Consider the following 12237-nt stretch of genomic DNA (forward strand, 5'->3'; position numbering starts at 1 on the left):
AATGAATCTGTTAGTTTATAATCATATAATTTCTTATGCAACAGGATCAGGATGTTTCCTTTATGCAGTGTGGACCATGAGAGATTACAAAAAACTCACAAAAATCCTTTAACTACCAGACATCAGCCTTCATTGATGTTAAACTGTCATTTATGCGAGCTGCTTACTTGGCGTTGGTCTGCCTGTCGGTAGGTCGACCACTTTTAGACAACTATTAGTTGGATTGCCATGAACTTGAAGAAAAACTGAAAAAAGTACAGTGTGAAAGAAGAGTGGAAACAACAAATATAAGCTGCTTAAAATAGAGCTTGATGGAATAAGAATGTTAAGACCAGCGAGGGTTCAATAATCATCAGACATACGAGTTGGGTTCAATAGACAAGTTAGAAACAATTTACGCAAAATATTTACACCCATATTGTTTTTTTCACCCACTCATCCAAAGTAAAAATAGCCATTAATCTAACTGTCACTTCACAAATAAACACCACTGATACAGCAGCAATAAAGAAACGGAAAACCAAACGACCGTAGCACAATATACATTTCAATAGGCACAGCAGAGCATTGGCAAATGTAGTGCACATTCAATGATGTGGGTCAGTATATGGCTCTCTGTTAGACAGAAGTTCATTAACAAAAGATGGATAAAACTCTTCTGAATCCTTTTTGGACGGGACAATTCAAAGTGATGGCAGAATAAAGGACTATGGGTTCAGCCGTGTTCAAAGCACCACCTACTGCACACTGGATATATCCTTCAAATTGAATTGTCAATGTTCCCGTGTGGGAAACAAGCGCTCCCACACTGCTCTACATCACATCTGACAGGGAGTCAGGGATTGCTAAACAGCGATGAATTAAACTCTTTCAAGTATGAAGAAAACAATTCAGCAAACTTCATTTCTCAAGCAAGTCGCCTGTGAAAAGAGAATTAATGACCAGCTGCAGGTATATTGTCCCTGACACAGGAAATGATAATGTACCAAGTTGGTTCATTTTGATCTAATTTAAGAGCAAGTGCAATGTTAAGACTGCATGGCAGCCTTAATGAATTTCCCTTCATGTAATGTAAAACAGGTAAACACACTTAGTGACAAGAGCTCCTCTATGACATGTGACACAAAATTAGAGGAAAAAAAATCAACAAAAAAATAAAAAAAAACATCACAGGGCATATTCATCGATAAAACACGATACCATTTTGTGGACAGCCCTGTCGAAAAGCATTCAGGACTGATTCATTCATTAGACCTTCAGCCTTATTCTGGTAAACTCATGGAAAACATGCAATGAGAATCTATTGAACTCGACACCTGGAAGCTGGACTAACAAGAAAAATAAGTGGCAAGCAACAAAACAGGCCGAGATGCATTATACATCACTGTTAAGGTTCTAAATAATTGCATTTGTGCACCTCCTGGGTAGTCAAACATCCTAATACTTCAAGTCTTTATTCAAAGACATGCACGTTAGGTATTAGAATACTCTGCATTTGTCTCTCAGCAAGGCACTGGCCTCAGAACTGAACCTGGCCCCTGGACATTAAACTGTTGCTGCCCGCTAAGCACTTATGATGGAACAATACAGGGGACAGACACCCCAAAAGGGATTAAAAAGTATGACTTAACTTTTTTTATGTCATTTTCATACATGAGCAAGTGCACTGGGTGTTGCCAAAGCAAAAGGTTTTTACAGTAACACATGATTCCTTCACTAGAGCTGTCTGTTTCAGTATAAATTTTGCAGGACATATAAATCTTGCAGGCCGTGCTCCTGCTGCCTAGTAAAAAGAATTCCATTGTTGATAACTGCACATTTGTGAATTAGAAGAATTTGTTTTTGGACTTCCTTCACAGCCATGACAACTGGCTATGTATGGCTAATGAGGGTTTTCACCTCACATGGCAAAGCGAAGACATGATAGTTGTTACCATGTACATACATACATACAAGAACTATCCCTGTCATCCAAGTAATAAAGCCCTCACACTATCTTCCATATTGTCTCTTGTTACTGTTAGCTAGTCAGAACTGATTTGAATTGACTTTAAAAAAGTTTTTTACCATAGAGACCAGCTCTAACACAAACATTTTCCTTAGGAAAAATAAAGAAAAAGAAAAAGAAAACGAACAACAAAACTCCTCCACATGGAAACGTGTCAAAGTGCAGGTGGACGGCACAGATCTGTTTTACTGCTCAGCACAGCGGTCCAGCGTGGACGGTTGCTTAAGAGAGGCGCCTGACTGAGCGGTAACAGCAGTCTTACAGGACTCATACAGGGCTCTGAGGACTCTTTCCAGACGTCTCCCGTATGGTGACATCACTTGGGTGGAGAGGGCCATATGGGGACGGGATGCGCCTCTGTGTTGAAGACATACTTGTCTAGACTGAGGAGTTCCATGTCGTCAGAGAAAAGCAGATACAAGTACTTCAGCGTCTCACCCAGGAAGAAACTTTCCATCTTGTCCCGGGGCCCGGGGTTAATGGGGTCACGGACGTTGTTAATGGACGTGTAGCCACCACCGGACACCTGCGAAAGTGGAGTGGTTTGGTCAGCTGCTTTACGGATACAAACACTAGAAAGTACTCTGATAACTGTAGCTAGACCACTATATATTCTCTGTGTTGGGGAGACATCTTAACGGCACTAGTTATAAAAGGTTTTTTCACTATCCAAAGCAAAACAAAAAGAAAATATTCAACTGAGGCTGAGCCAAGTTGAGTCTTGCAGTCTAATTGACTTAATATGGCTCAATCATATACTGTAATTAAATCTCCTTGATAATGAAAAGGTGTATACTAAACTAAAGCTGGCCTGTGGTCAGTTGTCTGTACCTTAGTGTACTTATTGAAGCTCTGCAGTATTTCCCATGCCCAGTCTCTGTACTTGCTGTCCTTAGTGAATCGGTACATGTAGAACAGACTTTCCACTGTTTCTGGTCTCAGCAGGTTGTGTCTGTCTGCAGGCTGGAGGACCAAGAAGAACTTGTCGTTAAAGATAATAATTTATAAAAAAGACAAATAGAAATTGCTACGTATTTTGGTGTGGTTAGTTATGACGAATCCAGAAAAACAGATGCTTTGAAAACCTCCTTAGGCTAGATGTGACATTGAAGGTCCTACGAGAACTTTATTTTACCTACTTTCTCGTATTTTGTTTGAATTTTCCCAGAAGAAAACCAGCTATAATCAACCCTGAACGTACATCAACCTCTCTCTAGTCCGCTCTGAATTGAAGAAATGAAGAGATGAAGAGATGAATGAAGAAATAAATGAATAAAGCCTTTCTAATCTGATATCTGTTTCATTAATTTTAATCCTAGAATTAGAATGACTTTTTAAAAAATCTTTCCTACTATTCCAGTAGTTGAGGTTAATGAAGGCAGCAGGAGACAAGTACCAAAATATTGGATACTTTAATAGACTCAGAGCAGCTAATGAAAAATAAAATGAGCACTGAGGAGGGTTAGGAGGGTTACGGTCACCATTCCCATGACAGCAGGCTCACTCACGAATCAGTAACTGTGGTTACTTTAGCTTATTTCTAATTTCAGCGTGTGCATTCAATAAAAAGTCACTAGACACTGAAAGAAAGCTTCCAAATGCACATCCATTTGAATTTAGTGGATTTAGTGACCATTACTGGTCCCTAGTATTTTCGTCCCATTCAGAGCATTCCTCTTTTAGTTTAATCTTAACTTGAGTTAAATTTTTAAATGGACTTTTAAAGCAACAGTCACATTACACAGATGCTATAATGTATGGTACGTGCAAACATACAAAACAGACACCTACTCAAGGAGATCATGCATGAAAATTAGTGAGTACGTAGAACAAAAGGTGTTCAAATGTAAACATTTTGATAAGAAAATGATATAAAAAATGAAGAAAAACATGATGAAATGCCACCAATCTGCTATCAGTGTCACCTTGACAACAACGTCTCGCCCGTCGTTGGCCTGTAGGCTGAAGTGTACGATCTCTGGGCTCAGCCCAGTCTCCATCTGTTTGTACATCTGGTGGCATGTCTCCATCAGCTCCACAGCCAGATCCATGTGGTCCCCTGGGAGGCCATTGTGGGCCCCAAGCGCCAAGGTTCCTGGCAGGAAGCACACAAGGTGGTCCTGGAGAATGACAAGAGAGAGTGGTACACTCAGGAAGGATGAGACTGAGAAATGATGACAGGTAATGATGAGAGTTGGATTCGATTGGACTAACTGATAGAGAGAAAGATTGACTTGCACTTGAGTTTGTACAGCAACCGATTCAACAAAAGCAAAAAGGCTTATTGATTTAACAAGGTTGTCATTGTTTGTGGATGTGAATTCAGTGTGTGAAATACGCTGACAGTCAGGGGTTGTTGTACTGTTTGTGGTATATCCAAAACACAGTAGACTGTGAAATATACATACATCATATACAACACTACAATATTCGAGTTGGAGCTTTCAGCAGGTCCTAGGATAAATAAGGTGCCATGAGGTGAGCATCTCTACCATCTTAGGGTTGAAGCGGTTATGGGACAACTCTCCAACAAAGGTCAATCTGCTGGGCCCCGACTGTCTCACAAGGTGTTTTTTCACTCCCTCCACAGCTTGAAGGTAGTCCTCCAACAGGCTGGACAAAACATAAACAGGACATGTTACAGGTGTAAGCATCAGTCAGTATCATATTAGACATATTGGTTGTACTGTAGTGACTTAGTTTAGGGCTGTCTACATATATCATGACATGGCAAATGAAAAATTACGTGTAAAGTAATGTAATGCAGTTAGTTCCACTATCATGGATTACATCAGACAGAACTCTTCTGTAAAATGATAACATAATATAATCATATCATTACAATACAATGACTGTTTTTTCAGTGTTTTCTCTCACAGTCACAGAACATGGACCCAGAAAAGTAAAGTTGGAATTACTCGTCTTCCGTCTTGCCTCCCTGGATCCACTGTTTGAGCAGGTATTCATAGTAGCTGTCTGCCCTGGCACCTAGTGTGAAGACTCCTTTGTGGGTGAACTGGCCACTGTTGGTGTTGATGAACATGGGCACCAGGCCGTCTTGTTTGCCTGGCAGCTTGTGGACCAGTTTCATCACCTCATTCACAACCTCCTGGAAAAGTGAAAAAAAAAAAAAAAGAGCTACCATTAATGTCTAAACATGAGATAATGAACCCAACAGCGTCGCTTCACTTGCTGTTGATGTGCGGCTGAATATGTTTGAAAAATACGGCTTTAAGCAATTTGTCATTGGAAAATTATTAGTAATTTCACACTTTGACGAAATTAGACTCATTAAAAGCTACGTCTCACAGGGTTGGCTCAGGTTATGACAGATATTATTCAAGTTCATGTCAGACTGGGCTGAAAATCTTCAGGCGCAAGCTCTACCGTCTGGAATCATTTGCTCAGAAACTGACAACATGATGGATTTAAAGCAAATCCTAGCTCATGCTTGTCACTTCCATCACACAAGTGTTTGTGAGTTGTCTGAACTGAGACCCTTCATCTGAGCCTTGGAAATATTCATTTTAACTGCATCCAATCTTTTTCCACTCCATCTCAAAGAACTGGAAGCACTACCAAATCAAAATTATTCAGCAAATACACTGCAGCACATGTTAGTGTAATGGATGCTCTCCTGTTATCTTGACCTGGTACTGTGGGTCCTGAGTAAGGCGACTCAGCTCTCTGAATTCCAGCTGAATGCTTGTGACCTCGGCCAGTGTGCTGTCTGACGTCCATCGGGGGGGATGGGCTGTTCCCTTCCCGAGGTTCACGTCTGAGAATGGGATCTTTGAGGGAGTTTTGAAGGCAGGCATCAACCTGGACCCAAGATCTTTCTTTAAGTGAAGAGAAAAAAAAAACAGAATTACAGGGGAAAATTACTTTACTTGAGTTAAGTATCATTCACTTTCTTCCAACAAATCTGAGGTCATATGTGAAGGCACTGTGAAACTTCTATAAAAAAATAGAAGTTAATTCTATAATGTAGCCTATAGCTACGTGGGTTGCATTCTCATTAATTTGAACCTTAAGTCTTGAAAAACTGACTGACAGCCTTAGACTGTTGTTCTAAAACAACTAGACAAGAGAAGAAAACAGACCAGTAAAAATGTCTGTTAGGGACTGACTCACGGCTTTCTCTTGGAAGAGTGGGTCTCCCGTTAGATGGTAGGTACTCAGCAGGCCCCCAAGGATACGGATAGTGGTCTCAAAAAGATTCACATCCACGTTCTTGTTGAATGTGAGCTCGTTTTCTATCCAGGTCTTTGCTTCTGCAAACTCTGTGTGGAGTGAGGAAAGATGCAACAGTGGGAGAAAGAGAGGAAAAGAAAGAATTACATTTGATGAAATTCATTTAACATCGATGCTTTGTGCATCAAGTGACATAATAAAGTGGTCTCGCAACAACCTCCTGATACAGCCCCTGAACCAAGTCAGATTCTTAAAAGAAAACCAGTGATTTATCATTGCACTTGCTAATGATGGACAGTAAAAAAAAAAAACCCAAAACAAACAAAAATAAAAAAAACAATCAATACAGCAGAACCACAGATATTGTCTCTCTTTATCAGTGCATTCTTTTTTCTCCTAAAAATCCCGGCACCTATATTACCCGGAATGCAACTCCACTGCTGACAGGGTGTTATGCTAGTAGCAGCTAAGTAGATATATTGCGTCGTTTATGGCAACTGCACTGAGCCATTTCAAATGGTACCTGGAGAGCAGGAATAGGAGCCATACAATACCTTCTTTTAGGCCCATTATCCACATGGTGTCCAGAGAATCAATAAGTGTCAAGCCCAGTCCGAACCACTCGCCAAACGACTTGGAGATAGGCTTGAGCTCATCATGACCCCAGGCGTGGTCCTTGTAGCCTTTCCACGCATGTCTGAAAGCATCACGCACTGCCTCCAGTCTGTCCACAGTTCCATTTGAAACTACAAGCAAAAGGCCCAGAAAGGAATGAATAAGAAATGAAAGTGTACTCTTTAAAGTTGGTGAAACACTGACTTCATAGAAGGCATATTCTGTGCCATGTGTTGATTTTGAGCACAGCACAGTTTTAACCTGCAAGTTAAGAAGGCTCTAACTTGAAGTAAAGAAAAGGCAGATAGCAGTAGAGCTGGACAACGGTACATTCAATAATCTGTTTAAGGGAAGGAGTTTCTGTGTTTGGGTTTTGGAGAGTTGATCAGACAAAACTAGACGTGAAGTCGTGACCTTGTTATGAACATCTTTTGTTAGTTTCTGATGTTTTACAGAACAGACTAAATGATTGCTGGGCTATTCAGAAAGAAAAACAGGAGATTCATTGTTGGTTGCAGAACTTAATCTCTGACGTTCATTCGCTGTATAAAGCTCTTGGTAATAATTTCAGCTAAATTCTAAAATCTGAGTTCTGAACTGACCTTCCAGTGGGAAAGGGTTGGCAGGGTTGGCTGGGGGTGCCGCAGCCTCTTTCTCGTTAGCCGAGGGTGGAAGCTCTGTGGCCTGGTCGGCCTCAATCATCGCTCCTCTCCAGCTGCATGACAAAAATAAAAACCTGTATTATGCCTGAATTATTCATATATGCTTCTCTAACACATGTTCTGTAACCAGGGCTGGGTGCAACCGGCCTGGAAAATGTTCCAACTGATCACCTGACAATCTTCTTTTCTTTGCCCTCCTCCTCTGCCTCATCTTGAACCACATCTTGCTCTTGCTTTTCCCCACCGACTGTGTCTGAAATATTTCCATCTTTCTGCAGACTCGGTGGCCCTCTCTTGTTTGGGAATGTCTTTTTCTGTGGATAAAGAAACAGCTTGAGCTAGAAACAAGAGGCTGACATGAACGGCTCAATGAAAAGGACAAACAAGTATCAAAATGTATAGTCCCCAGGGTATTGGTATCATAAAGGCCTGTTCCAGACCATAACTAAATACCTATTGACTGGTGCACAAAGACAAGAACAGAGTACTGCATCAATGGACCACATAGATACTACAGCATTACAAAACCATAATACAGACGATAAACTCAAGTAGTGTAAAAAGTCACTTCAGTTGTGTCACATATTTGTAATGTGACTGTAATTAATATGATCTTTGCAGGTAATGAAGGGCCATTTCAAAATTCTGGTAAAAAACTGCAGATGAAAATAAGTACATTTTAGCAAATTCTAGCATTTTTTAATTCCAAATGGTTAAAAATCTAACCTTAGTGGGAGGTTTAGCCAAAATGGGGACATTTGGTCCTCTGGGCTCCACCGCAGCATCTGAACTCGCACCAGGACCCACACCTGGACCTGCATCTGGCCCTACAGGTGGCCCCACATGTGGCCCTGCCACAGGAGCCGGAGCTTTACCTTCAGCTTGACCCAATACAGACTTCACACCCAGGGGAATGGCCTTCAACTCTCTGTCATTCAGCTCCAGCCAGTCCTCCCTGTCAGACAACCCTGCACACACACAATAAACAAGAAAACAAGCTTAGACTGAGTCCACACTGCCAGCTAACTATGTTATGGCTATTACTATATGATGATTCTAGTGTAGGTAGAATAGAATTGTCTTCCTAACTTTACTACCACCATCCAGGACCAACTCTGAACAGGCATCCTTCATCACCATCCAAAAGCTCAGGTTTGCCTGTCTGCACTACAGCTCTGGGAGTTTTCAGATTTAAGTGTCTGGAGAGGGATTTTCAGAAAGCTCACTTTCTGGGTGAAAAAAAATGCCAGTTTTAGTCTGGATGGCAAGCCCAAAGACAGAGAAACAGAAGCATTTTCAGATTTAGCCCTCTTAGTGTCGACGTGGTCTGGAAATCAAATACACTACATGGAGAAGTATACAAGAGTTAAAGCAACCAGGTACGCGCAAACACATGAGCACAAAAAATGATACAAAGAAAAATAACTACCATCTCATGTGGTGTTTTAGCAATTCACTGCCATCTATCATCACCAACGAATACAACACTAGTCAACTAGTCATGCAGCAATACAAAACATTAATTAGAATTAATGACAGACTTTGTCTCTGCCCGTGTGTGTGAGCTTTAGTGTTGTTTTGGCATTGTTTACCTCTCCACTGCTCTGTGATGCTGGGATACGAGAGCAGTCCAAATATGAGCAGTAGAGCCAGCAGGAACAGGATGAGGCTTCGCTGCAGCCGAGACAGCTGCTTCCATTTCTGTCGGCAGATAAACAAAGCTAACTATGCTGAAACATGTTTAACAGCTCTGAATTCAAATCACAAGCATCTGCCAGCAGACATTAACATTCTCCCACTCTTAAAATATCTTACTAATAACAGACTGATGAAGGGAGAAGCCTGATGGCCTTCTTTGTCTCACTTACTCTGTATAAACTCAACATTTCTCTCCACCTGATGCACCAAGCCCAGTGACCGCTCACAAATAAACAAACAATCTAAGCAGCTCAACCCAGCAGTGAAGAGGGAGGTACAGACTCAGGGTCTCTCAGGAGAGAAGGCTAACAGGCAGAGTGGCACCGCTCTGTTGCCTGCTCTAATTAACACCTGTGCAACACCATGAAACTATTGAGCCATCGTTTGTGAACTGTGGCAGAACCCTCAACAGGCTTCATCTCTGGGGACATTTTCATTTTAGTCTGCTACAGTTCATTCACCACACCATCCACATTTTCTGTATAGTCCAATGGTGCATTTCTGCACATTTTGAATTCATTTTTTGCTAGCTATTCTTACATGTCATCAGAAGACCCATGACCACATATTACACTTTTTGATGATATCCATCCCATCCATGCCAAATAAATATGTGAACAGCAATGTTCTCATTGTGCAGATATTAGATTTACTGTTTTCTAGTTGATACAGCACAATAAAGATAAACAATCATTCATCTTCTCTAACTGCACTGGGCTGGAGGCTGAGAAACTCACTCAGCAGGTTGGCTGTTGAAACACTCACACGCCACCTGGCCTGCATGTTTTTTGAAATGTTGAAGAAAACCACTGTGAATAGAGGTAAGGAGGAGCAAACACAGAGCCAACAGGCCACTCAAAGGAACATGATTTGCAGAGAATAGTTTTCTCAGGAACCATAAACCATCATGAAATTTGATGACCCACAGACCCGCTGAGCCAGACCAACATTTCTGCTATAAAGCTGGCTGTATAGAAGAAATGTCTGTGTATTGATATTAATGTGTTTTGATATACTGCTGAAATAAAAGGTTACATTAGTCAACAGGAGTGCCAGTTTGCTTTTTCAATTCAGTAGACAGAATGATTTACCTTTGTGGGCGTGGTCAATGCTGTTTTGCCTGTGCGCTATGGGTGTTAGTTGTCAATGCAGAACGGCAAACGACGCAGAGGTTGTTTGATGCACTTAACACAAACAGCTGTGAACATGCAGAACAAAGAAATTCCCTGTTGCCTGGTGAAAAACTTAACTTAACTCTCTGCACTTGAAGCATTTTAATCTAAGGCCATCAAACTGATTAAGCTGCGTCACCCAGAAGTGATCTGTGAACAACCAAGGTGGTCTCATTACAAGCAAAGTTGTCAGGCCAGTTGTGGAAGGCTGAAAGGCGAAACCTGTGAACAAAGCAGCATTGTGATTTCCACCTCCCCAGTGAACAAGCAATAGGAAACAGAAGTATGAGGATGTGAACACAATATGCCTGTAAAACCTAAGCATCAAAACAACAAAGGCAGCGAGGTGGGCTCGTAGTGAGAGGGTTTAAGAAATCTAAAAGTAAAGAAACCAACATTAAAGAAAATGTTCAAGAAGGTGGAAGAAAGTAGGTGAGATGAAGTAAATTTTTTATCTCACTGTAGTGATCAGACGTGTGCTCAGGGGATGCTTTAAAAGTTCAGGCTGCTCCACAACAAAGGATGTGTAAGAAAGGAATACTGAAACCGAGGAATCCGTGTGTCACAAAAAACACGAACACACAAACAGATGCTGACACCGGAAGCTTTTTTGTACAACTTCAGTCAGAACTGAGCAACGCATCAACTGGGGATGGGCTCTCTGACAATATGTCTTTCAATGAATTATTAATTTAAAATTTAAAATGTTATCTGCATCCTCCACCACTGCCATTAACCATAACTCTGTGGTTATGGCAGGGATGTGTACCAGTGAGAGCAGTCTGCTGCTCATTACGTTGAATTGTCAAAGTGGTACAACTTGGAGCAGTGAACTGCATACTGCACTACAAGACCACTCACCCTCCAGCAGGACTGTCTCCGGTGTTTGCCGTTGTTGTAAGTGTGACTGTGTGGATCACTGAGTGTCAGAGAGATGAAGTCCTTTCTGGAAGGTGGATACATCCTCTGCTCGCGGCAGGCAGTCGTAGGTCATAGAAGCTGCACTTAGAAAAGTTGAAAAACTGTTAGCCCAGCCATGCCCGTTTCGTAAAATAAAAGGTAATGTGACACATAACATGACTAGGGTCCATCTCAGTAATTGTGCTGAGAGAATTGGCTAAATAAACGGTCAACAAACGAACATCTTCAATCACTCATTAAATGGTTCAATTTTTTCCAAATGTGTGCATTTGCTACTTTTGTCTGCTTTATAACTTTGGCAATGTGATGCCTTTGAGGCTTTGGATGGTAGGCTTTGTGATTGGTAGAACACAACAATACAGAAATCTACCTTATATGACTTGCCATAGACTGCATGAACCAAGAGACCATTTAATTTTTCTCCAGGTTATATTGATTAAAACCAGGTTACATTTGGCTGAAAAGTGGGCGTTTGTAGGAGTTTGATGTCTTTTTGAACCAGATTACGTTATTTAATCAGAATTTAACAGACAAATTGTAAACTTACATGTATGAGTCTCTATAAAGGGGAGTGTACCAGTTTTATAAAAGTTTTATGCATGTTGCATCTTTTAACTGATATGCATATGCACACATACTATGTACGGCAAAAAGCGATCACAGAGATAACTGTGTATGTGTGTGTGTGTGTGTGTGTGTGTGTGTGTGTGTGTGTGTGGCCTAGACTTCCAACACAATCTTTGTTGAATCATGCTGACATGTCAGTTTTCCTTATTTGCTCGCTCACTGCATCTTCTCATTTATCATTCTAATGTGAGTATATATACTAGCACTTTTTCTTCATTGATAGACAATGTCCAGCTGCTGTAATGTTAATTTACTAATATCTTCATGAATTGTTACGAATTTCCAGTGACAAAACACAGAATTGTTCCTGTTTGGCCTCAAGGTTTTGCAAGAACAACAT

General features: G+C 41.0%; 1 protein-coding gene across 1 annotated transcript; it reads right to left on the bottom strand.

The window, feature by feature from the left end:
- Positions 1–1154: 1154 nt before the first annotated feature.
- man1b1a (mannosidase, alpha, class 1B, member 1a) lies at positions 1155–11344 on the bottom strand. Its single transcript, XM_070850892.1, has 13 exons — positions 11211–11344; positions 9072–9180; positions 8206–8447; positions 7651–7793; positions 7420–7532; positions 6757–6948; positions 6143–6291; positions 5659–5847; positions 4927–5117; positions 4501–4621; positions 3934–4128; positions 2840–2971; positions 1155–2534 (listed from the first exon to the last, which is right to left on the bottom strand). Exons 1-13 carry the CDS (start codon positions 11310–11312, stop codon positions 2325–2327), a joined length of 2088 nt encoding a protein of 695 aa, XP_070706993.1. The 5' UTR covers positions 11313–11344; the 3' UTR covers positions 1155–2324.
- Positions 11345–12237: the final 893 nt, after the last annotated feature.

Source organism: Pempheris klunzingeri, chromosome 19, assembly GCF_042242105.1.
Source record: "Pempheris klunzingeri isolate RE-2024b chromosome 19, fPemKlu1.hap1, whole genome shotgun sequence".
In the NCBI taxonomy this organism is placed as follows: domain Eukaryota; kingdom Metazoa; phylum Chordata; class Actinopteri; order Acropomatiformes; family Pempheridae; genus Pempheris; species Pempheris klunzingeri.